We start from the raw sequence: 23,507 nt of genomic DNA, 5'->3' as shown, positions 1-23,507 counted from the left end.
CAGCAGCGGTAATCCACTCTTGCTATCCAGTGATGGATGATATCTCTCCGGGGTCCAGCGATGGTTGATCTGATCCAGCGCAGCGAATCCATCCATCTTCTGTCTCCACGGAGGAGACACTGTGGGGATCCCGGTGGCCTGACGTTTGTTATATGCGGAGGGCGGGGCCACCCGTCACCTGACCCCACCCCCCTCTGATGCAAGGGGAAACACGGGCTTCTCCGTGACGTATGGGTTACCCTGCCCCCCTCTGATGTAACGGAAACCTGCCTGTGTTACATCAGAAGGGGTCACCCATACGTCATGGGGAACCCCGGGTTTCCCCTTGTGTCAGAGGGGGGCGGGATCAGGTGACGGTGGCCCCGCCCTCCCCATATAACAAACGTCAGGTCGCCGGGATCCCCGCAGTGTCTCCTCCGTGGAGACAGAAGATGGATTCACTGCGCTGGATTAGATCAACCATCGCTGGAGAGATATCATCCGTCGCTCGATAGCAAGAGTGGATTACCACCGCTGGAATCTTTTTTTTATTTTTAATAAAGGGATTTTTCAAAAGTGTGTTTGTCTTATTTAACTATTTTTTTACACTTTCTTTGGGAAATGGTAGGGGTACTTTTGTACCCCCTTACCATTTCAAACAGGGGGGGGGGGCTGGGATCTGAGGATCCCCTTGTTAAAGGGGCTTCCAGATTCTGATAAGCCCCCCGCCCGCAGACCCCCACAACCACAGGCCAGGGTTGTGGGGATGAGGCCCTTCTCCACATCAACATGGGGACAAAGTGCTTTGAGAGGTCCCAGACCCTCAAAACATCCTCCCAATGTCGAGGGCATATGGCCTGGTACGGTTCAGGAGGGAGGGGGGGGCGCTCTCTCGCCCCCCCTCTTTTCCTGCGGCCTGCCAGGTTGCGTGCTCGAATATGGATTTTTAGGGGGAACCCCACGTCAATTTTTTTTAATTTGACTCAGGGTTCCCCTTAATATCCATACCAGACCTGAAGGGCCTGGTAATTGAATTTGGGGGACCCCCACGCTTTTTTTTAAATTAATTAATTCATTAATTTTATCAATGACTTTCAATGAGTGTTCTCTGTATTACGGAGCCGACAATTCATAATAGCTGCGAGTGATTTTAAAGGACTTTTTTTCCTGCATAAATGACACTTTGTGCAGGGACAGTTCTAAGCACCAGAAACATGCGCCCCTTAACAGGCATACTATACACACCCCCCAGCTACGAAATTTAAAGGAATATTACAATTTTATTGTTTCACTTTAATCATTATTAAAATCACTGCTCCCGAAAAAACGTCCGTTTTTAAAACTTTTTTTTGCATTGATACATGTCCCCTGGGGCAGGACCCAGGTCCCCAAACACTTTTTAGGACAGTAACTTGCATATTAGCCTTTCAAAATTAGCACTTTAGATTTTGAACGTTGGAGTCCCATAGACTTTAATAGGGTACTAAAGTTCACATGAAGTATGCTATATACTAGCTCTGTCGAATCTTCTTTATACATTCGACAGACACCATAAGCCTTCAAAGACAGATTCGACCGTAATTCATGTGGATTTTCGGACGAATGCAAATTTTGAACGAAAAACTAAATAAATAAAAACGAATTTCGGAAGTAACTAAATAAATTAATTTTTCGGACGAAAACTAATTTCCGAAATGAAATATTTTACTCTGCACATGTCTATTAGCAAATCAAGAAAATGGTTCTGTAGTCCAGCAGAGGAACATACAGGTATAGCTGACAGCACTGCTAGGGACAACGGAGCAACAGAGGCAAAGTTGTCACCTCAAACAAGAAGTTAGGAACTCCCTGGATTTCTGACAGACCAACAGGTATGTTCTTATATTGTACCATCTGTATATGGTAAACATGTATTTATTGCAGAGATGTCCCAATACAGGGGTGCCCAACCAGTGGCCTGGGGGCCACAGGTGGCCCGCCGAGCCCTCTGACGTGGCCCGCGACCTCCTGCTCTGGGATAAAATAGAATAGAGTACTGTTATTAACCACTTGCCGACCGCCGCACGACGATATACGTCGACAGAATGGCACGGGCAGGCATATGGGCGTATATATACGTCCCTGCCTTCCCGCGGGTGGGGGGCCCGATCGGGCCCCCCCCCGGTGCCTGCGGCGGTTGGTATTCGTTCAGGAGCGATCCGAGATGAGGGGGCGGCCATTCATTCATGGCCACCCCCTCGCGATCGCTCCCGACCAATAGAAATGCTCCGTGACATCACTTCCTCTCCTGTAATGTAAACACAGGAGAGGAAGTGATGTAATCTCTCCTCCGTGTCGGTAGTTTTCGTTCCGGCACCGAGGAGAGAGGATCGGTGAGTTGCACCAACACGACACTACACAGTAGAACATGCCAGGCACACTCACACCCCCCCTTCACCCCCCGATCACCCCCCCAATTACCCCTGCACCCCCAGTCACAGTGACACCAATTGCATTTTTTTTTTTTGCATTGGTGTCATTTGTGACTGTAATAACTGTTAGGGCAGTTAGGGTTAGCCCCCTTTAGTTCTAATGTACCCCCCTAACCCCCCCAATAAAGGTTTAACCCCGTGATCACCCCCCGTCGCCAGTGTCACTAAGGCTGGGTTCACATTGCAGCGGTTTATGAGATCGAATGTGATTCGCACCGCACTGCAGTGCAAATCACATCCGATCTCTGTGCGAATTCGAGTTCAGCCATACAGATAGTATGGCTGAATTCGCGCCGCACCCGCCGCACCCGCCGCAAATTCGCACGGGACCCTTTTTTTGGTCCGCAGCAGAATCGGATCGCATGGGTGTTCACACCATGCGATCCGAGTTTGCAGATCGCACTGCGATATGCGAACTGATATGGGGGTGTCATTAACATTTCACTGACACTCCCAGCAGTTCGCATAGGGCAGTGTGAACTGCCGCCGGGAGGCATGCGATGCAGGAACCCGCCGCGGATTCGTGGCGTTCCCGCATCGCTCCAGTGTGAACCCAGCCTAATAAGCGATCATTTTTCTGATCGCTGTATTAGTGTCACAGGTGATGCTAGTTAGGCAGGTAGGTATTTAGGTTCGCCGCAACTTTTTATAGCGCCAGGGACCCCCATATACTACCGCATAAAGCCCCCTGATTGCCCTCTAGTTAACCCTTTCACCAGTGATCACCATATAACTGTTACAGGTGACGCTGGTTGGTTAGTTATTTTTTTATAGTTTCAGGGCACCCGCCATTTATTACCTAATAAAGGTTTAACCCCCTGATCACCCGGCGGGTGTCATTTGTGACTGTAATAACTGTTAGGGCAGTTAGGGTTAGCCCCCTTTAGTTCTAAGGTACCCCCCTAACCCCCCCAATAAAGGTTTAACCCCGTGATCACCCCCCGTCGCCAGTGTCACTAAGGCTGGGTTCACATTGCAGCGGTTTATGAGAACGGATGTGATTCGCACCGCACTGCAGTGCAAATCACATCCGATCTCTGTGCGATTCGAGTTCAGCCATACAGATAGTATGGCTGAATTCGTGCCGCACCCGCCGCAAACTCGCACGGGACCCTTTTTTTGGTCCGCAGCAGAATCGGATCGCATGGGTGTTCACAGGTTGCACCAGCGGTGCAGGTCAGCTGCAGTGCATCTTTGTGAAAGCAGCCTTGGACCCCTTTCACACAGTCAGTGTAACTCAATTGGACCTTCCATTCACCGCTAAGCCCTTGTACACACGGTCGGACATTCCAACGGAAAATGTCCGATCGGACCGCGTTGTCACGTAATGTCACGTGATAATCCGACCGTGTGTGGGTTCCATCGGACTGTTTCCATCGTAATATCCGACGGACCAAGTTTTCCAGCTTGGCTATAAAATTTTCCGACAACATGATCCGATCGGACTTTGTCTGATCATGTGTAGAGAATTCCGATCAAACAAAGTGCCACGCATGCTCAGATCAAATTCCTACACCAAAGCTACTAGCGTGAACGTAGTCCCGTCGTAACAAAATAACGTCATCACGTTCTGAACGATCGGATTTTCCGACACCTTTGTTCGACCGTGTGTATGCAACAGCTTTGGACAAAATCCGTCGAAAAAAATCCGACGGATTTGGTTGTCGGAATGTCCGACCGTGTGTACAAGGGCTAAGGAGTAGCAAATGTAAACAGACTTGTCTCCTACCTCCAATCCAATCCAGAAAAAAAAAGACTATTAGTGGGCTGTGTCCGCTCTGCATATATAGAGCAGACACGGACCTGCCATCCGCCCGCTCCACTCATTGTGGCCCACGACCAGTTGCCAAGTAGCTTAAGTGGCCTTCGCTCTTCAAAAGGTTGAGCACCCCTGTCCTAATATGTTTGTTTTTTTGCCCAGATATACACTTTCACTAAGCATATGTTTATCTCCAGATTGTTACAATGCAAGGCACTGTCTACCATGTATTTATTTTTTTATTAAAATGTCACAAAATGAGAATGAACTTATTTTTATGCAGCACAGCTGAACTTTGGTGCAGTGACCAACAGTGACATTAGATGAGGTGCTATGCGTTTAGAAAAATACAGCCTAACTACACCATTGTCTATGCTTCCATAATTTTAGCCTATTTTGGCCAAACTGGTGGAGCAACAGAGACCTTGCTGATCAACATGGGAAGTCTTTACAAAAGGTTATTTGACTTTACAGATAACTATTGTCACATCAACACGTATATATTATTCAGAAAGCTCACCCAGAGCACCAACAATATTGTTAAGTTCCAAATGAGCATCCATGAAAATGCTATTAACATACTTTTAGACTCCTTTCACACTGGGGCATTTTTCAGGCGTTTTTCAGGCGCTTTAGCATTAAAAAAAGCGCTTGTGAAGTGCTTGAAACAAGCCTCATCTCCAATCCCAATGTGAAAGCCCAAGTGCTTTAAGAGCCCTTTCACAATGTCAGTGCCCGAAAAACGCTCGTAAAGCGCTGCTTAAACTAGCTTTTTGAGCGATATTGGGGCGCTTTTAACCCCTGTTAGTGGCCAAATAAAGGTATAAAAGCGCCCACAAAACGCTGCTGCCAAAAACGCTTTTCAGGCGCTTTTCAGGCATTTTGCATGCACTTCCCATTGATTTCAATGGGAAGGAGCAGTGTAAAACGCTGCAAAGAAGCTGCTTGCAGGACTTTTTTTGATGCCCTGCCAGCACCTCAGTGTGAAAGCACTCGGGCTTTTACATTGGGATTGCAGTTGTGGCTTCTTTCAGGTGCTTTACATGCGCTTTTTTTTAAAGCTAAAGCACCTGAAAAACGCCCCAGTGTGAAAGGGATCTCAGTGTGAAAGCACTCAGGCTTTTACATTGGGATTGCAGTTGTGGCTTCTTTCAAGCGCTTTACAGGCGCTTTTTTTTAACGCTAAAGCGCCTGAAAAACGCCCCAGTGTGAAAGGGGTCTTAAAGTGCATGTAAACTTTAGCATTCAACTTCTTTTATATGGTCTGTTAAATATACAATTGAAATTATTTAGTAATATCTGTTCAATATACCAGATAACCAGTGCTACCCTATTCACCCAACAGTCTTATCTCTGACAATTTTATTAACCCTGCCCTATTATGCTCTCTGTAAACTACAGAACACCTTACTCCTATGCAGTGTTTTTTTCTCTCAGAGAATAGATGCAGGGACCCCCTTCCAAGTCACCTCTTGTCTCCTCCGAGCACCATATCTGATCCCCTGCAGCCAGCCACAATGGAGTCTCCCCATCAACAAAAGATACCCCCAACAACAATAGACCTCCAACAGCAAAATAGCCCCTACTAGCTATAGATCCCCCCCAGCAACAATAGACCCCCTGCCAGTAACAATGGATCTACCAGCAGCCAGCATTAATAAACCCTCCAGCAACAAGCAACCATAGGCCCCTCCCTCAGCAGTAAATCCCTCCCAGCAACATAAGACCAACCAGCAGCAATAGATCCACCACCAGCAATGATAGACCCCCAGCGACAATAGATTCCAGAGTAGCCAGCCAGGGCCGTCTTTAAGGCAGGGCAAAAGGGGCAGCTGCCCTGGGCCCTGTCATTGTTGTGGGGCCCAAAGAAGCTGCCTCATACTTGCCAACCATTCCAGTTTAAATTCCCTTGTCCCTTGAAGTTTTAGTCCTGTGCTGTGTCCCAATATCTGTGTGAAGTGCTGCTACTAATGCTGCCCAGCTCTGCCCTATTGTTGTGTAAATATGACTCACCTGCAGACCCTGTGCTTACATGTAAATAACCGTAATTCGTATGTAAATAGCATTGACATTCATATGTAAATGTCTGAGCCCGACAGCAATGATATGTAAATAAAGGTGGCATCCATATGCATATCATGCCCCCCTGCAGAGAGGAGAAGATGTGATGTAACCTATAGCAACCAGTGAGCAGTATTAATGTACAGTAATCTCTAGCAACCAATCAACAAGCAGAAATCATGTGCTGTAACCTTTAGCAACTAATCAGTGAGCCTTAATGTGTGCTGTAACCTCTACCAACCAGTCAATAAGCGGTAATGATATGCTGTAACCTCTGGCAACCAATCCCAATCTCTGCCTTTGCTGATACAGTAAACTGATTTTAAGTGTAGCTGCTATTTATTGTATGACTCAGAGAAGGTGGAGAGCGAAATTGCATGGGGGGAGGGGGGCCCCCAAGAACATTTTTCCCCCGGGTCCAATCATTATTAAAGACGGCCCTGTAGCCAGCAACAACAGACCTCCCTGAACACTCCACCATCCCTTACCACTACATACATTCAGTGTTGGAGGTGTGCGTTCCCCACGTTCCAGCTGAAAAAAACTTTGTTCCTATGTTATTAAGGTGATGTAGAGGTGCTCTGTAGTCTTAGCCTAGGGTGACAACACTGGGTGAGTGTTGTCAGCCTAAGACAGGATATTTGTTTCTGGCAACACACCAGGTGAAAATAAAGAGGAAAAATGCCTGATAAAAAAAGCATACATCTATAATACTGTACATGAATCATTGTGTATAGAAAACCACCTCTTATCTCTGATGAAAATTTTCAATGCAAAGCGCTAGTGTGTAAACTTACAGTTTTGAGCCCGAGGACTTCGATGATATTACAGTCAGTCTGTTGGGTGATAAGAAATCAGATCACATTACTGCGGCTTAAACAAAAAGCTCCTTCTGATTATATACAGGACCTGATAGGGACAGTGGGCTGCATAGTTCACCTAAAGTGTCACCTGCAGAGGAAATGTAATACAGCCGTTTGATCAGATGTAATGCTGCCCTGTGAGGGGCATTATATGTAGTATAACATAAGAGTCTAATAAATGGTGACACACCAGTTTCCCTGTTATTTACCAGCCAATAAAAATTCTAATTTAGCGGAATCACCAATTTAATAGAAGATAATTCTATAGTAAATAATGCAAGCATGCTTTGACAGCCATAATGGTAAATTAGGCTCTAACTGCTACAATTATTTCCTGTGATAATCAGAATGTATTATTGGACAGTGGACACATTTATATCCTGAGTATTAGCTAGTCTGGCTGCACATTCTAGGATACAACTAGCCTATACTGAGTGTCAGAGGGAAACTATAATGGTTATGGGTCAAATATATGTTATTTCTTTATTTTTTAACCCATTCACGCTGAACGTACACAAATTTGCATTCATGGCATGAAGGGGATATACCCGGGTGATGCCTGCAGCTGCAGGCATCACCACACTACTGTTTTTTACAGTGGACAGTTGGCTCTTTAGTGATAACAACCAAAGTGGCTGAAAGCCTATCGGCTGTTATCCTAAAGGAGCGGGAGGGGGCGCCCCCCCTCCTGCCACCTTCCACCACTCTTCCTGGGCCTCCCATCCCACCTGGAGATCTGAGCCACCAGCCGGCGCATATGCCGGTTAGACTGAGACCCGTACAGAGCCGGATCCTAGAAGCGACGTCATAACGTCACTTCAGGTTTACTAGCTGCCAATGGAGCCAATTTAAAAAAAAAAAAATGTCAGTTTTTGGCGATCTGAATATTTTTAAGTGCAAAGGAGAGATTTGGGGTCTTTTAGACCCTGATCCCCCATAAAGAGTACCTGTCACCACCTATTACTGTCGCAAGGGATGTTTACATTCTTTATGACAGCAATAAAAGTGATCAGATTTTTATTTTTTAACGGACAAAGTAACAAAAATAGATTAGAAAAAGCATACGCAAATGTAAACATTGTTCAAATCACACATGTGAGGTGTGGCCACGATCGAGTGAGAGCAATAATTCTAGCAAAAGACCAACTCTGTAATTCTAACCTGGTAAACATTCACCTCCCTGGCGGTATGATTATTTCAGATTTTTGATGCTGAAAGTGGTACAATTATTTTGCCTGGAAATTTGGCGTTTTCTATTGTAGGCCTGTAATTCTTGGAATAACACACTTAAATCTGTCCAAACAAGAGTCTAGTAGACATCCCGGGTATGATAAAGTTTGAAAAAGAAAATCATAATTTATAACATAATAAATAACTATAAATAATGATAACAAATAATACTATAATAATAATAAAATTATTCAATAATGTAATCAAATCAAAAACACAGAAATTTGCTCAGTTACAGAATTGTTGCTGTCATTACTTACTTTCAGTTTTTGATGACGGATTTCCCCACAAATCACTATCGCTCAATTCTGCAAGTGATTTTAATTTATTATCGCGGTTTTCTAGCTGGTTTAACCACTTAAGGACCGCCTCACGCTGATATACATCAGCAGAATGGCACGGGTCATACTCACGACCCGGTCCTGAGCGCCGTCACCGTGGAAGAACGGGGAGAGGTAAGTGTAAACAAACCTCTCTCCGTGCTTCCTAGTGAGCCTGTCACTGATCGCCTGTTCCCTGTCATAGGGAAAGACGATCAGTGACATCACACGCCAAGCCATGCCCCTTACAGTAAAAAGAACACACACACTCACACTTAACCCCTACACTGCCCCCTAGTGCTTAACCCCTTCACTGCCAGTGAAATTTTTACAGTAACCAGTGCATTTTTAATCACACTGATCACTATATTAATGCCAATGGTCCCAAAAATGTGTCAGAATTGTCCAACGTGTCCGCCATAATGTCACAGTCACAATAAAAATCGCTGATCGCCACCATTACTAGTAAAACAAAAATTATTAATAAAAATGTCATAAAACTATCCCCTATTTTGTAGACGCTATAACTTTTGCGCAAACCAATCACTAAACGTTTATTGCGATTTTTTTTACCAAAAATATGTAGAAGAATACATATCGGCCTAAACTGAGGAAAAAAAATTTTTTTTGATATTTTTGGGGGATATTTATTATAGCAAAAAGTAAAAAATATTGCATTTTTTTCAAAATTGTCGCTCTATTTTTGTTTATAGCGCAAAAAATAAAAACTGCAGAGGTGATCAAATAACACCAAAAGAAAGCTCTATTTGTGGGAAAAAAAGGACATCAATTTTGTTTGGGAGCCACGTCGCACAACCGCGCAATTGTCAATTAAAGAGACGCAGTGCCAAATCGCAAAAAGGGGCCTGGTCCTTTAGCTGGAAAATGGTCCAGGACTTAAGTGGTTAAACTTTTTTTACACTTTTGATGTAAAGGGATGGCTTTGGTTGCAGCTCAGGGTTACCGCTTTTGGTACTGAAAATCCACCCCGAGCCAGACTCGGGAATACCGCCAGGTGGGTTAAAAAAATGTAAAGCGTTGCCTATGGAGATTTTAAGGTACCGTAGTTTGTCGCCATTCCACGAGTGTGCGCAATTTCAAACCGTGACATGTTGGGTATCTATTTACCCAGTGTAACATCATCTTTCACATTATACAAAAAAAATAGGCTAACTTTACTATTTAGATTTTTTTTTTTAATTCACAGAACTGTCTTTTTTTCCAAAAAAAGTGTTTAAAAGACTGCTGCACAAATATGCACTGTAGTTAAACAAAACACAGGCTTGTCTTACCACCAGATCTGTGTACTTGTCTACGAATGCTCTAATTTTTTCAACCTTTTGCTCTGCCTGTGGAAGTAAAATGCAATCAGTTAAACATGCAGGAGAGGAATTCTGCATATGATGCAGTCTTATCAGAAATTGTATTTACTATAACTTATAGCATCACAACACTAATATCTAACATATTAAAGCAAATATGTACCGGGAGAAATATGTGGACTACCATTGCCAAATCTTCCAAAAATGCCATGCCATGCTGATCTAGTAAATTAACCTCCCTGGCGGTATGATTATTTCTGATTTTAGGTGCTGAAAGCGGTACAATTATTTTGCATGAAAATTTGGCGTTTTATATTGTAGGCCTGCAATTCTTAGGAATAACTCTCTTAAATCTGTTCAAACCAGAGTCTAGTAGACATCCCGGGTATGTTAAAGTTTATAATATAATAAATAACTATAAATAATGATAACAAATAATAATAAAAATTATTCAATAATGTAATCAAATCCAAAAACACTGAAATTTGCTCATTTGCAGAATTGTCGCTGTCATTAGATTTAGTGTTTGATGACGGATCTCCCCACAAATCGCTATCGTTCAATTCTGCAAGTGATTCTAATTTATTATCGCTGTTTTCTAGCTGGTCTAAAATCACTCTTGACATAAAGGGACACTTTTTGGTTGCTATGGACAATCTCCAAATTCCAGGCAGAAAAAAACAGTATTTATAATATAAAAGTGCATGCAGGGAACTGGACAGACCACTAGGGACAAAGGGGATGTGTATTTTTTTATACAGTACTGTAATCTGTAAGATTACAGTACTGTATGTGTATTGTGTGTTTTTACTTTTTTGAATTTGGCGCCGATCTCCACTCCCATGCGTCGTAACGTCGCGGGGAACGGAGCTCAGCGGCACTCGGGCACTGTGTGAATCGAGCAGAGGACAGCTTGCACACACTGCGGGGAGGACATTGCAGGATCTAGGGGACAAGGTAAGTAAGGCCGCGTACACACGGGCGGACTATCTGACGGACTTGGTCCGCTGAAACGTGTTTCAGTGGACAATCCGCTCGTGTGTGGGCTTCAGCTGACTTTTTCAGAGGACAGTCTGGCGGACTAAGTCTTTCGGAATTTCCGTAATATTGTCCGTCCAAACTTGGTTTCAGCGGACAGTCCGCTCGTGAGTAGGCTAGTTCGACGGACTAAGTATGGCGCATGCTCAGAAAGGATTTACACGGCCGAAGGTTGCATTGCAGTGTATTGGACGTCGTATTTCTAGTCCCGTCGTACGTGCCGTACACGTCATCGCGCAAGCTTTCAGCGGACTGTCTGTTCGTCGTGTGTGGTCAAGTCCGTTCATTCAAAAGTAGGACGGACTGTCTGTTGGATTGTCTGACGGACTTAGTTGGACGGATAGTCCGCCCGTGTGTACGCGGCCTAAGTCTCCCTGTATCCTGCAATGCAATCTCGAGTCTGGCTCGGGGGTTACCGCTCGTGGTGCTGAAATTCCACCCCGAGCCAGGCAGGTTAAGTTCTGAATTCATTTTAAATTTACTTGCTGCATACTTGTTCTGGGTCATAAAGCGGAGTTCCACCCAGAAATTGAACTTCTGCTCATCCGGTTCCTCCCCCCTCCGGTGTCACATTTGGCACCTTTCAGGGGGGAGGGGGGGGGTGCAGATACCTATCTAATACAGGTATTTGCTCCCAATTCCAGCAAAAGAGTGCTGCAGAATCTATGACGAACTACTCCATGTCTGGTCCCTCCTCCGCCCCCCCCCTGTGCTGTCTTCTTGGAGACACACAGGTCCCAGAAGACAGCAGGGACTATTCAGAACACGCAGTACGGCTTGCGCATGCACAGTAGGGAACTAGGCTATGAAGCCACAAGGCTTCACTTCCTGATTCTCTTATTAAAGATGGCAGAGCCTGCACCCGGAGCTGAGGGACAGGTCAGCTCCAGGTGAGGACATCGCAGGTGCCCTGGACAAGTAAGTGTCCTTATTTTAAAAGTCTTTTATTTATTTATTTTCCCAACAGAATTCTGCTTTAACTTGATGCAATAAAACAAGAGGTAAACAAGCAGCATATTTAGGATAGGTCAGCAATGACATCCCCATATTTTCTTCAGTATAGGCTTACTGTAATGCAGGCCATACATGGGTCAAGTTCCAAACAAAATTTATTTTGAAAATCAGAAATTTTGTGTGTTTTGCGAACCAATGGTGCCTCCAATGATTTAGAAATTTGGCCAACCAAGCCTCCAATTTCACCTTATGTTGCTACAGAAAATACATTTTGTGACTGGGAATCTTCTTTTCTTTCCAGGTCACATTTCACGCTCATTTCTTTTTCAATTATATTTTTCACATGATTCTCCCATCAAAATTTCAACATGTCGATCACTCAAATTCGATGGCCACGTGAGAATCGGCCGTGGTGGCCCACTAATTGTGCGAAATTCAAACGCAAAATTCTCAATTGCGATTTTTGAACGAAAATTAGTTTGGAATTTGACCCGTGTATGGCCAGCATAAGACTGAACTCCAGCCAAACCAACAAAAAATTTGCATTTCTCTCCATCCAAGTTCTGATGCAGCTATGGAACATTGATGGGTCTTGCCCCTCCCCCAGCCTGTGACTTGAAGGTGAAGGAGACGCAGCAGACCAATGACCTCATCCCTCTGTCACTCAGCTCCTGACTCCTATCAATATGCTGATTGAGGACTGCAGGACAGAAGACAGGCTGGTTTACTGCTTCTCCCCTTCCAAGTCTTAGCATTGCTCTACAGGGACTAGTGATTAGTGATGGACGAACTTCCGACGGGACGTTTCGCGAACGCGAAACGCGAACGGACACAAACGTTCGCGAAAACGACCGTTCGCCGCGGGCTCCATTGACTTCAATGGGAGGCGAATTTCGCAAACCTTTAGGTCGAATTTGCGGCCACGGGGTAATTATTAGGGGGTAGCACGTAGTCCCACCACCTGGACAATAGCATAATACATGTATGAGGTGAATTTGGGATCGATAACTACAAGCATTTTTTTTTTATTTGGGAAATTGTTCTGACAATTCAGGACTATGGAGCTAATGAAGGCAATGGAGGAGAGGGAAGGTCAGGGACCAGGGTAGGCAAACAAGAGGGTGCAGGAGATACAGAGCACTGACAGCAGCACCGTAATACAGAGCACTGACATCAGCACCGTGACATACAGCGCTGACAGCAGCTCCGTGACATACAGCGCTGACAGCAGCTCCGTGACATACAGCGCTGACAGCAGCTCCGTGACATACAGCGCTGACAGCAGCTCCGTGACATACAGCGCTGACAGCAGCACCGTGACATACAGCGCTGACAGCAGCTCCGTGACATACAGCGCTGACAGCAGCTCCGTGACATACAGCGCTGACAGCAGCTCCGTGACATACAGCACTGACAGCAGCTCCGTGACATACAGCGCTGACAGCAGCTCCGTGACATACAGCGCTGACAGCAGCACCGTGACATACAGCGCTGACAGCAGCACCGTGACATACAGCGCTGACAGCAGCTCCGTGACATACAGCGCTGACAGCAGCTCCGTGACATACAGCGCTGACAGCAGCTCCGTGACATACAGCGCTGACAGCAGCTCCGTGACATACAGCGCTGACAGCAGCTCCGTGACATACAGCGCTGACAGCAGCTCCGTGACATACAGCGCTGACAGCAGCTCCGTGACATACAGCGCTGACAGCAGCTCCGTGACATACAGCGCTGACAGCAGCTCCGTGACATACAGCGCTGACAGCAGCTCCGTGACATACAGCGCTGACAGCAGCACCGTAAGCAGCCCCAGGAGGAAGTCAGCACAGCACAGGGATGGTGTGATCCCCTCATAATAAGAACCCCCAGGAGGAAGTCAGCACAGCACAGGGATGGTGGGAGCCCCTCATAATAAGAACACCCAGGAGGAAGTCAGCACAGCACAGGGATGGTGGGAACCCCTCATAATAAGCAGCCCCAGTAGAAATATGACACCGCTCAACCTCTTCAAAGAGGAGGGTAGGGGCATATAGTACGGTGTGCTTTTTTGGGTCAGGGAAGTGAGCCAAATGAATTAAGAAGGTCTGTGTGCTTGATTCCAAAAATTGTTTATAGACATATACATGGTCTACTGATCACATGTGTTGAATTCCTCCGAGATCCATGCCTCATTCATTTTTAGAAATGTGAGGTAGTTAACACTGTGGTGAGCTAGGCGAGTACGCTTATCGGTCACAATCCCCCCTGCTGCGCTGAACGTCCTTTCGGACAGGACACTGGATGAGGGGCAAGCCAACAGTTCGATTGCAAATTGGGCAAGCTCTGGCCAGAGGTCAAGCCTGCCCACCCAGTAGTCTAGGGGTTCATCACTCCTCAGAGCGTCCACATCGGCCGTTAACCCAATGTAGTCGGACACCTGACGGTCTAGGCGTTCCCTGATGCTGGATCCGGATGACACCTGTCGATGGGTCGGCTGAAAGAATGACCTCATATCCGAAGTCACCAACACATCTTCAAACCGGCCTCTTCTTGCAGGCGCTGTTGGATTGGTACCCGCAAATCCTTCTCTGGGAGTGGGAATTGCTCCTCTGCCAGCGCACGCAAAAGCAGAATGCAGCATTTCTCGAAGCAAGGCCTGGAAGTGCTGCATTCTGACAGCCCTCTGCGACGGCGGTAACATTTCCGCCATTTTGTGTTTGTACCGGGGGTCTAAGTACGTTGCCACCCAGTACTGGTCCTTGACCCTCATGCTTTTTATACGGGGGTCCCTATTAAAACACTGGAGCATGAAGGCCCCCATTTGCACTAAAGTGGAAGCGGTGTGGTGGCCTGGCTCCTGCTCATCATCCAGGATAATGTCGTCCTCTTCATTCTCCTCTCCCCATCCTCGCACAACAGGGATCCCAGAAAGGTTTAAAGCATGCTCTTCTTGCTCCTGCTCATCCGCCCCGGCACCATCCTCCTCTGACTCCTCATCAGACTCCTGTTGTTGACTTGTCTCAGATAGAGTAGCCCCCCCTGGGAATTCATCCAGCATTGCGACTTCCTCATCTTCCCGCTCCTGCTCCTCCACAGCCTGATCAATGACACGACGCAATGCACGCTCCAGAAAGAAGGCATAAGGTACCATGTCACTGATGGCGCCATGGCTGCGACTGACCAGTTTGGTGATCTCCTCAAATGGCCGCAGAAGTCTGCATGTGTCGCGCATGAGCAGCCACTGGCGCGGTGAAAAAAAACCCAGCTCCCCAGAACCGTTTCTTTCGCAGAGTTCATACAGGTAGACGTTAACTGCACGTTTCTGCTGGAGCAGCCTATCAAGCATATAGAAGGTTGAGTTCCATCGCGTCGGGCAATCGCAAATAAGACGTCTGACCGGCAGATGGTGTCGCCGCTGAATGTCAGCAAGGCGAGCCATGGCCGTGTAAGATCTTCTGAAATGGGCCGAGATTTTCCTTGCCTGCCGCAAGATGTCCTGGACCCCAGGGTATTTGACAAGGAATCGCTGCACGACCAAGTTTAAGACGTGTGCCATGCACGGCACGTGCGTGATTTTGCCCTGTTTCAATGCGCTAAGCAGATTGGCACCGTTGTCACACACCACTTTACCAACTGTCAAATTGAGCGGTGTTAGCCACTCATCTGCCTGTGAACGCAAAGCTGAAAGGAGTGCCGGGCCAGTGTGGCTCTTTGCTTCCAGGCACAACAGACGCAGCACGGCATGGCAACGTCTCACCTGGCATGTGGAATAGGTTCTGGGGAGCTTGGGCGGTGCAGTGGAAGAGACGCTAGCAGCGGAAAAGGAGGAGGCAGCTGAGGAGGAGAGGGAGGAGGATGGAGTAGGAGGAGGAGAAGAAGAGTCAGGCCTGCATGCAATCCGTGGCGGTAAAACCAAATCTACACGGGTGCCACGGGTTACATGCTTGACGGCCGTCAGAAGGTTCACCCAGTGGGCAGTAAAACTGATATACCTTCCCTGCCCGTGTTTGCTAGACCACGTGTCTGTGGTCAGATGTATCTTGGCACCGACACTGTGTGCCAGAGATACATTCACTTGCCGCTGAACATGGCCATATAGCTCTGGGATGCCCTTCTCTGAGAAATACTTCCTTCCTGGGACCTTCCATTGTGGTGTTCCAATGGCCACAAATTTGCGAAAGGCCTCCGAGTCCACCAGTTTATATGGCAGTAGTTGGCGGGCTATGAGTTCTGACAAGCCAGCCGCCAACCGTTGGGCAAGAGGGTTATCCGGCGTCATCATTTTTTTACGCTCAAACATTAGGCCCACGGAAGCCTGCCTTTTTGCAGAAAAATGTGAGCTTGGCGTGATGGAAGGTGGAGTGGAGGACAATTGTGAGGAGAGAGGAGAAGGAGAAGTAGAAGACGAGGCTGGACGGTGAGAGCCTGCAGTGTGGCTTTGTGTGTTCCGTTGCTCCCACTGGGCTCGGTGATGGCTGCTCATGTGCCTTCTTAAGGCGGTCGTCCCTAGGTGAGTATTGGGCTTACCGCGACTAACGCGTTGACTGCAAAGATTGCAGATGGCAACGCTATTGTCAGCAGCGGACACGTTAAAAAAAGCCCACACTGCGGAGCCATGTGCCGGTGTCCTGGGAGCGCCAGATGTGACCGTACATGGTCGATGACTCGCTCCTGATACATTTGCAGTCTGCTTTGTCCCTGCTGTGCAATGTAAGTCATTGCTGCTTCTCCTCCCTATCTGCTGGTCCATATCTCCCTCTGAACTCCCCTCCTCTTCCTCTCTTGTGGGCACCCACGTGACATCACTAGACACGTCATCATCAACGTCACCTTCCCCACCGCTATAAGTAGAGTAGGCAGCAACACCGGGGACCAACCTCCTCCTTGGGCTGATCTGGGTACTGGCGTCAGACTGCTGAGTAGCGCTTGTTGCTACCTCCTCTTCCTGATCCAATACCAAGAGTGGCTGCGCATCAGAAATGTCCTCTTGATATGGATCGGAAAATAATTCCAGTGACTCAAGCGGAAGGTATGTGGTGGTGGTGGTGGTGGTCGTGTTGTTGGTGGTAGTGTCTTTGGGGGTGCACATAGCAGAGAGTGAAGAAGAGGGTGCAGATCGAGAGGATGAGGAGGGTGCAGAAGAGTAAGGCTGAGCGAGCCACTCAACCAAGTCTGGTGCATCCTTTAAAGTAATTGAACGCACCTTCTGCAACTTCCCACTTTGGCTCAAGCCTGTTGCTCCTGCCCTACCCCTACCACCCCTGCGGAAGGGCCTGCCTCTTCCTCTGCATGTCATTTTTTAAATGACCCTGTGACAAAACTCTTAGTCCCTATACCGCTGAAGGACTGCTGCAGTATAGGTGAGCGGTCAGCAGTGGTGCACGTCAACCCTATCTATTGTGGACCTATAGCGGTCCTTACAGAACAGCAGACTGTACCGCACTCAAGCCTATGTACCGTAGCACCCTATACCAAGTTACCAGTCCTTATAAGAACTTTTGTGGACCAAGCAGGTTGTGTATTAGTGTTTAGCAGACTGTACGTCAGTCCCTATACCGCTGAAGGACTGCTGCAGTATAGGGCAGCGGTCAGCAGTGGTGCACGTCAACCCTATCTATTGTGGACCGATAGCGGTCCTTACAGAACAGCAGACTGTACCGCACTCAAGCCTATGTACCGTAGCACCCTATACCAAGTTACCAGTCCTTATAAGAACTTTTGTGGACCAAGCAGGTTGTGTATTAGTGTTTAGCAGACTGTACGTCAGTCCCTATACCGCTGAAGGACTGCTGCAGTATAGGGCAGCGGTCAGCAGTGGTGCACGTCAACCCTATCTATTGTGGACCGATAGCGGTCCTTACAGAACAGCAGACTGTACCGCACTCAAGCCTATGTACCGTAGCACCCTATACCAAGTTACCAGTCCTTATAAGAACTTTTGTGGAACAAGCAGGTTGTGTGTTAGTGATTAGCAGACTGTACGTCAGTCCCTATACCGCTGAAGGACTGCTGCAGTATAGGGCAGCGGTCAGCAGTGGTGCACGTCAACCCTATCTATTGTGGACCGATAGCGGTCCTTACAGAACAGCAGACTGTACCGCACTCAAGCCTATGTACCGTAGCACCCTATACCAAGTTACCAGTCCTTATAAGAACTTTTGTGGAACAAGTGAGTTGTGAATGTTTAGCAGACTGCAGCAGAAGGGCAGCAGTCAAGTATAATATCCTTTCTATATTTGGAAGAAAGAATATTATACATGTACAAGCCTATTACTGTACCACTGATACCAGTCCTGAAAAGAACCTTTGTGGAACTAATAATAACAGCAAGTCTTTAAAATTACCCTCACTGCCTGACAACACTGCTTCCTTCCTGTCCCTATACAAATTGGCAAAAAAAGAGAACGATTAGTGGTTACTGGAACAGCTCTTTTGTGGACCTTGATAGTAACAGCTAATGATGATGATGATGATGATGATGATGAAAGACTAATCTGGCTGTCCCTGTAGCATACACCGTCCTTTCCCTTTCTCTAAACTAACAAAAGACACTCAGGCTGCTGCAAGAATCAGCAGCACAGCAAACCTATCAACACCTAACACCTATACCAGTCCTGAAAAGAACTTTTGTGTACCAAATAGCTAGTGGTTTATCTCTCCCTACTCCACACAGGAACCTGTCCCTATCTTAACAGAAGAAAGAATGTAAAATGGCCACCGGATCGGGTGTATTTATAGGTTAGGGGGAATGTACAAGTGTCCATGTGCTGTCATGTCTCAATTGGCTGTCCTGTATCACATGATAAACGTGTCACCAAAGGTTAAAGTTCTTGTATACATTAAACACGTAAGTCCGCCGCGGCGAACGACGGAAAAAGGCGTTCGAACGTGCGGACCGCGAATGTCGGAAATTCGCCGCGAAACGACCGCCGGGCGAACCGTTCGGCCATCACTACTAGTGATGTCCAGTTTATGAACGAATCGTTCTTTTGAATCGATTCTTTTCAGTGAACTGGATGAATCGATTCATCTAACTGAACTGATTCGTTTGAAACAGTTCACTCTGCACTCAGTACATAGCAGAGCAGGCCTGGTAATATGATCCTAGAGTGAGAGAGCTCCGCCCCTCCCTGCAACCAATCAGCTGACTCAAAGCACAGTGACACTCAGTGTATGGGTACTGCTATGGGAAGCAAAATGGCACCCCAATATGCAAACTTATTTATGGCTGACCTGGAGGACAAATTTCTGAACAGCATGCAACAAAAGCCATACAGATATTATCGCTATATTGATGATATCTTCATGATATGGACTGAAGGTGAAGAAAATCTAAACCAATTCTTCTCATTGATCAACACTTTTCATCCATCTATTAAACTAAAAATGGATTATTCAAACACACATGTCAACTTCCTAGACACTACAGTATACATCAGGGATCACAAGCTTCGCACGTGGATATACAGAAAACCGACTGACCGATGCAGCTATCTTCACAGTTCCAGTTTTCACCCACAACACACTAAACGGGCCAACGATACCACCGAATTTGTTCAGACCCAGAAGACAGAGATAAACATCTCAGAACACTGGCAGACTCCTTCCACAAGAAAGGTTACAAAGAGAAAACCATCAACAACAGCATAAACACAGCCTTGAAAACCCAAAGAGAAAATCTGCTCCAATACACAGAGAAAAAAAACAAATAACTGAGTACCTCTAGTCACCACATACAACCCAGCACTAGAAGGGATCAAAAAGATAATCAAAGATTTACAACCCATTATAACAGAGGATAAAACTCTGAAAGGAATATTCCAACAACCCCCATTACTGGCTTTCAGACAACCACGCAACCTCAGACACAAACTAATCAGCAGGATACTTCACTCTGATTATGAAGTCACAAATAATGGAAGCAAACCCTGCAATAAAAAGCGCTGCAAACTATGCAACCAAATCAATATATCCAAAAGTGTCACACACACAAACGGGACCTTAAATATCATGGGATCTTACAACTGTACCTCCAGTAATGTTGTGTACCTCATCCAATGCAAAAGGTGCAGCAAAGGATCTTATGTTGGTGAAAAAGGACAGAAGTTGAAAACGAAGATGAATTTACACAGACATACCATCAAGGAACATAAAGAAGACAGTTTATGCACACCTGTGGGACATCACTTCTCACAACTGGACCACACTATAGAAGACCTCAATGTTTTAGTTCTTAAAGGGAATTTCAGAACTATCCAGGAAAGGAAAACCTTTGAACTAAGAATGATAATTATTTTTGACACAAAAAATAATGGCCTGAATTTAGATATAGGTTTCCTTACCCATTATACTAAAGTTTTACAACCCCCTCTGTGACTAGCACCCTCCCTCCATTCCATAGCTCTCCCTCTGTCTTATCTCACTAACTCTTCTGTTATCTTTATTGCCATTGATTTGAAGTGTTTTTTTTGTTGTTTTTCTTTCTCTTTTTTTTCTCTTATTTCCCTCAGAGGTGTTTTTTTTGTTTTTTTTTGTTTTCACATTCTGCTTAAAAATTTGTAAATCAGTACTGCTTGGACCTTGAAGAAGGGGACATACCCCGAAAGCTTGTCCTGAAAAATTGTATGTTAGTGCAAATAAAAAAAGTATCATGGACAGTACTCAATTTTCTCAGGAACTGGATACAAACTTAAAACAAGAGTCAGCAGTACACAGTACATGAGTTAAAGAATCATACAAGTTACCGAGTTAAAGAATCATACAAGTTACCGAGTTAAAGAATCATACAAGTTACTGAGTTAAAGAATCATATCAGTTTTTAGAACACAGTACACTGAAAGAACCACGAGTCACCACCAGTAAAACAATACACTAAACCAACGAGGTAGCAGCAGTGATCAGGTGGTACGGACAGCCTAAGGCCCTTTCACACTCGTGTGACTTGTCCTGCGACTTGAGACTGCAAAGTCACATGACAAGTCACACCCCATGATTTCCAACGAGTTCAGTTCATATCTGTGCGACTTCAAAGTAGTTTTTGTACTACTTTTCTCCGACTTTGATGCGACTTGTGGCAGAGACCTCAAGATTACACAGACATTGCTTCAAGTCGTGGCAAAAATCATGGCAAAAGCACTTGACTTTCAAGTCGCACAAGTGTGAAAATAGCCTTAACGATTGAATTTTACTACCAGGGGTACTTCGCCCATGGTAGTGGTAGTAAAATCTGATCATCTTTCCTGCGCATGCGCTGTAAAGGCTATGGGCAAATCTGATGGCTAGCAATGTTAACTGTGAAGTTGGCCCATCAGAATGCAGTTCACATGCACAAAAACCCACTTTTCATTTAGGCTCCATTTCCACTTGTGCAACTTGTCCTGCGACTTTGTACTCTATGATTTCCAATGAGTATTATTCGTATCTGTGCGACTTCAAATTAGTCCCTGCACTACTTTGGTCCCACTTTGATGCAACTTGAGATCCATAGACCTCCGGAATACACAGGCATTGCTTTAAAGTTGCATCTAAATTGCGGCAGAATTGTGCAACTTTCAGGCTGCGTTAGCCTGAAAAGCCTGAAAGTTGCACGATTCTGCCGCGACTTGAAGCAATGCCTGTGTATTCTGGAGCTTTATGGACCTCAAGTCAAATTAAAATGGGACCAAAGTAGTGCAGGGACTACTATGAAGTCGCTGTGACTTGAAGTCGCACAGATATGAATGGTACTCATTGGAAATCGGGTACTTCTTGTCATGAAACTTTGCAGTCCCAAGTTGCAGTACAAGTTGCACAAAAGCGGGGTTTAAGTGCATGTGAACTGCATTCTGGGGCAACTTCACAGTTAACATTGCTATCCATCAAATTTGCGGAAACCTAGGCTCAGAGCCAGTTCACACTGCTGCATAGTGCAAAATCGCATGCGATTTGCACTGCAGTGCAAATCACAGGCGATGTCCGTGCAATGCGATTTCAGCCATACAGATAGTATGTCTGAAATCATATCGCATTCGGACTAAACTCGCACAGGACCCTTTTTTTGGCCCGCACCAGAATCGGATCACATGGCACTCATGCGATCTGATTCATGTCCAAACTGAAACTTTGCAGTGCGACATGCGAGCTGAAATGGGGGTGTCATTAACATTGTATGACACTCCCCAGCAGTTCGCATATGTCGTTGTGAACTGTTGTGCGAGTCGGGTGCGATGCAGGAACCCGTAGTGGAATCGCATCGCATAGCTGTTTGTGTATCACTAAAATTCATGACACCGAACTAATGTGACAACAATAGACTTGTGCTCTGCGCCAATGAACTAAATCAAAGTAAATGTCCCCAGGACCTGCCAACCTTCTGTGTGAATCAGTCTTCTGATTCTACTCATTTAACCTCCCTGGCGGTATGATTCAGTCTGGAATTAGGTGCTGAAAGCGGTACAATTATTTTGCACGGAAATATGGCTTTTATTTTGTAGTCCTGTAATTCTTAGGAATAACGCTCTTAAATCTCTTCAAACCAGAGTCTAGCAGACATCCCGGGTATGATAAAGTTTATAATATAATAAAGAATAATAAAAATTATTCAATAATGTAATCAAATCCTAAAACACTGAAAAAGGGACACTTTCTGGTTGCTATGGACAACCTCCAAATTCCAGGCAGAAAAAACTGTATTTATAATATAAAAGTGCATGCAGGGCATTGCACAGACCACTAGGGACAAAGGGTGTGTGTATTTTTTAATACAGCACTGTAATCTGTAAGATTACAGTGCTGTGTGTGTTTTGTGTGTTTTTACTTTTTTGAATTTGCCGCCGTTCTCCGCTCCCGTGAGCCGTAACGTCGCAGGGAACGGAGCTCGGCTGCATTCGGCACTGTGAATCGAGCGGAGGACGGCTCGATCACACAGCACGGCGGACATCGCTGGATCCAGGGGACAAGGTAAGTAACTCTCCCTGTGTCCTCCCCTGCATCGAGCGAAGCCATCCCGAGTCTGGCTCGGGGTTACTGCTCCTATCAGTATATTCCTACCCCGAGCCAGACTCGGGATTACCGCTAGGGGGGTTAATATGATTGAATCAGAGCTTCGGTTCACTTGCTTGTCAGTAGACTCAGCAAGTGAACCAAAGAACCGAAGAATCGATTCATTGAATCGGTTCATTTCAGTGAGCAGTTTGAAATGAACCGATTCACTTTAAAGATCCGGACTTCCCATCACTAACAGGGACTGCAAGAGACTAATACCAAGTCAACCAGGTGTAATATCTCTGCCTGGGTTTTTAAAAATTTATCTAAAGTGGGCCTTCACCCCAGAAGACAATATCTTCTACAACACACAGATATTTTTATTTTTTTAAAGTGCTTTTGTATTTTTTGTGCTGCAGAGCTGCATTTCCTCCTTTCTTGCCTGGGTGAGAATGACGTTGAACACACATTCACATTTTTGCTAAAGTACCTGGCCGGATTTTGGGACCCAGCAGAGACTTTTGGCACATCTGAACATGTGCAGGTTTCCATGTACACATCTGGAA

General features: G+C 45.8%; 1 protein-coding gene across 1 annotated transcript in view; it reads right to left on the bottom strand.

The window, feature by feature from the left end:
• The window catches only part of LOC143928160 (uncharacterized), an 82,424-nt gene that overhangs the window by 42,906 nt on the left and 16,011 nt on the right, over positions 1 to 23,507 (bottom strand). The window contains exons 4-5 of the mRNA XM_077452853.1: positions 9,976 to 10,032; positions 7,068 to 7,106 (exon numbers count right to left, since the gene is read on the bottom strand). Coding sequence (XP_077308979.1) covers positions 7,068 to 7,106; positions 9,976 to 10,032 — 96 coding nt within the window. The remainder of the gene's footprint in view (positions 1 to 7,067; positions 7,107 to 9,975; positions 10,033 to 23,507) is intronic.

The sequence above is a fragment of the Lithobates pipiens genome, unplaced genomic scaffold (assembly GCF_037356315.1).
Source record: "Lithobates pipiens isolate NorthernLeopardFrog02 unplaced genomic scaffold, aLitPip1_a1.2 Scaffold_23, whole genome shotgun sequence".
NCBI lineage: Eukaryota > Metazoa > Chordata > Amphibia > Anura > Ranidae > Lithobates > Lithobates pipiens.
Note: the sequence above shows the minus strand (reverse complement) of the source record. Positions and strands in the feature narration are given on the sequence as shown.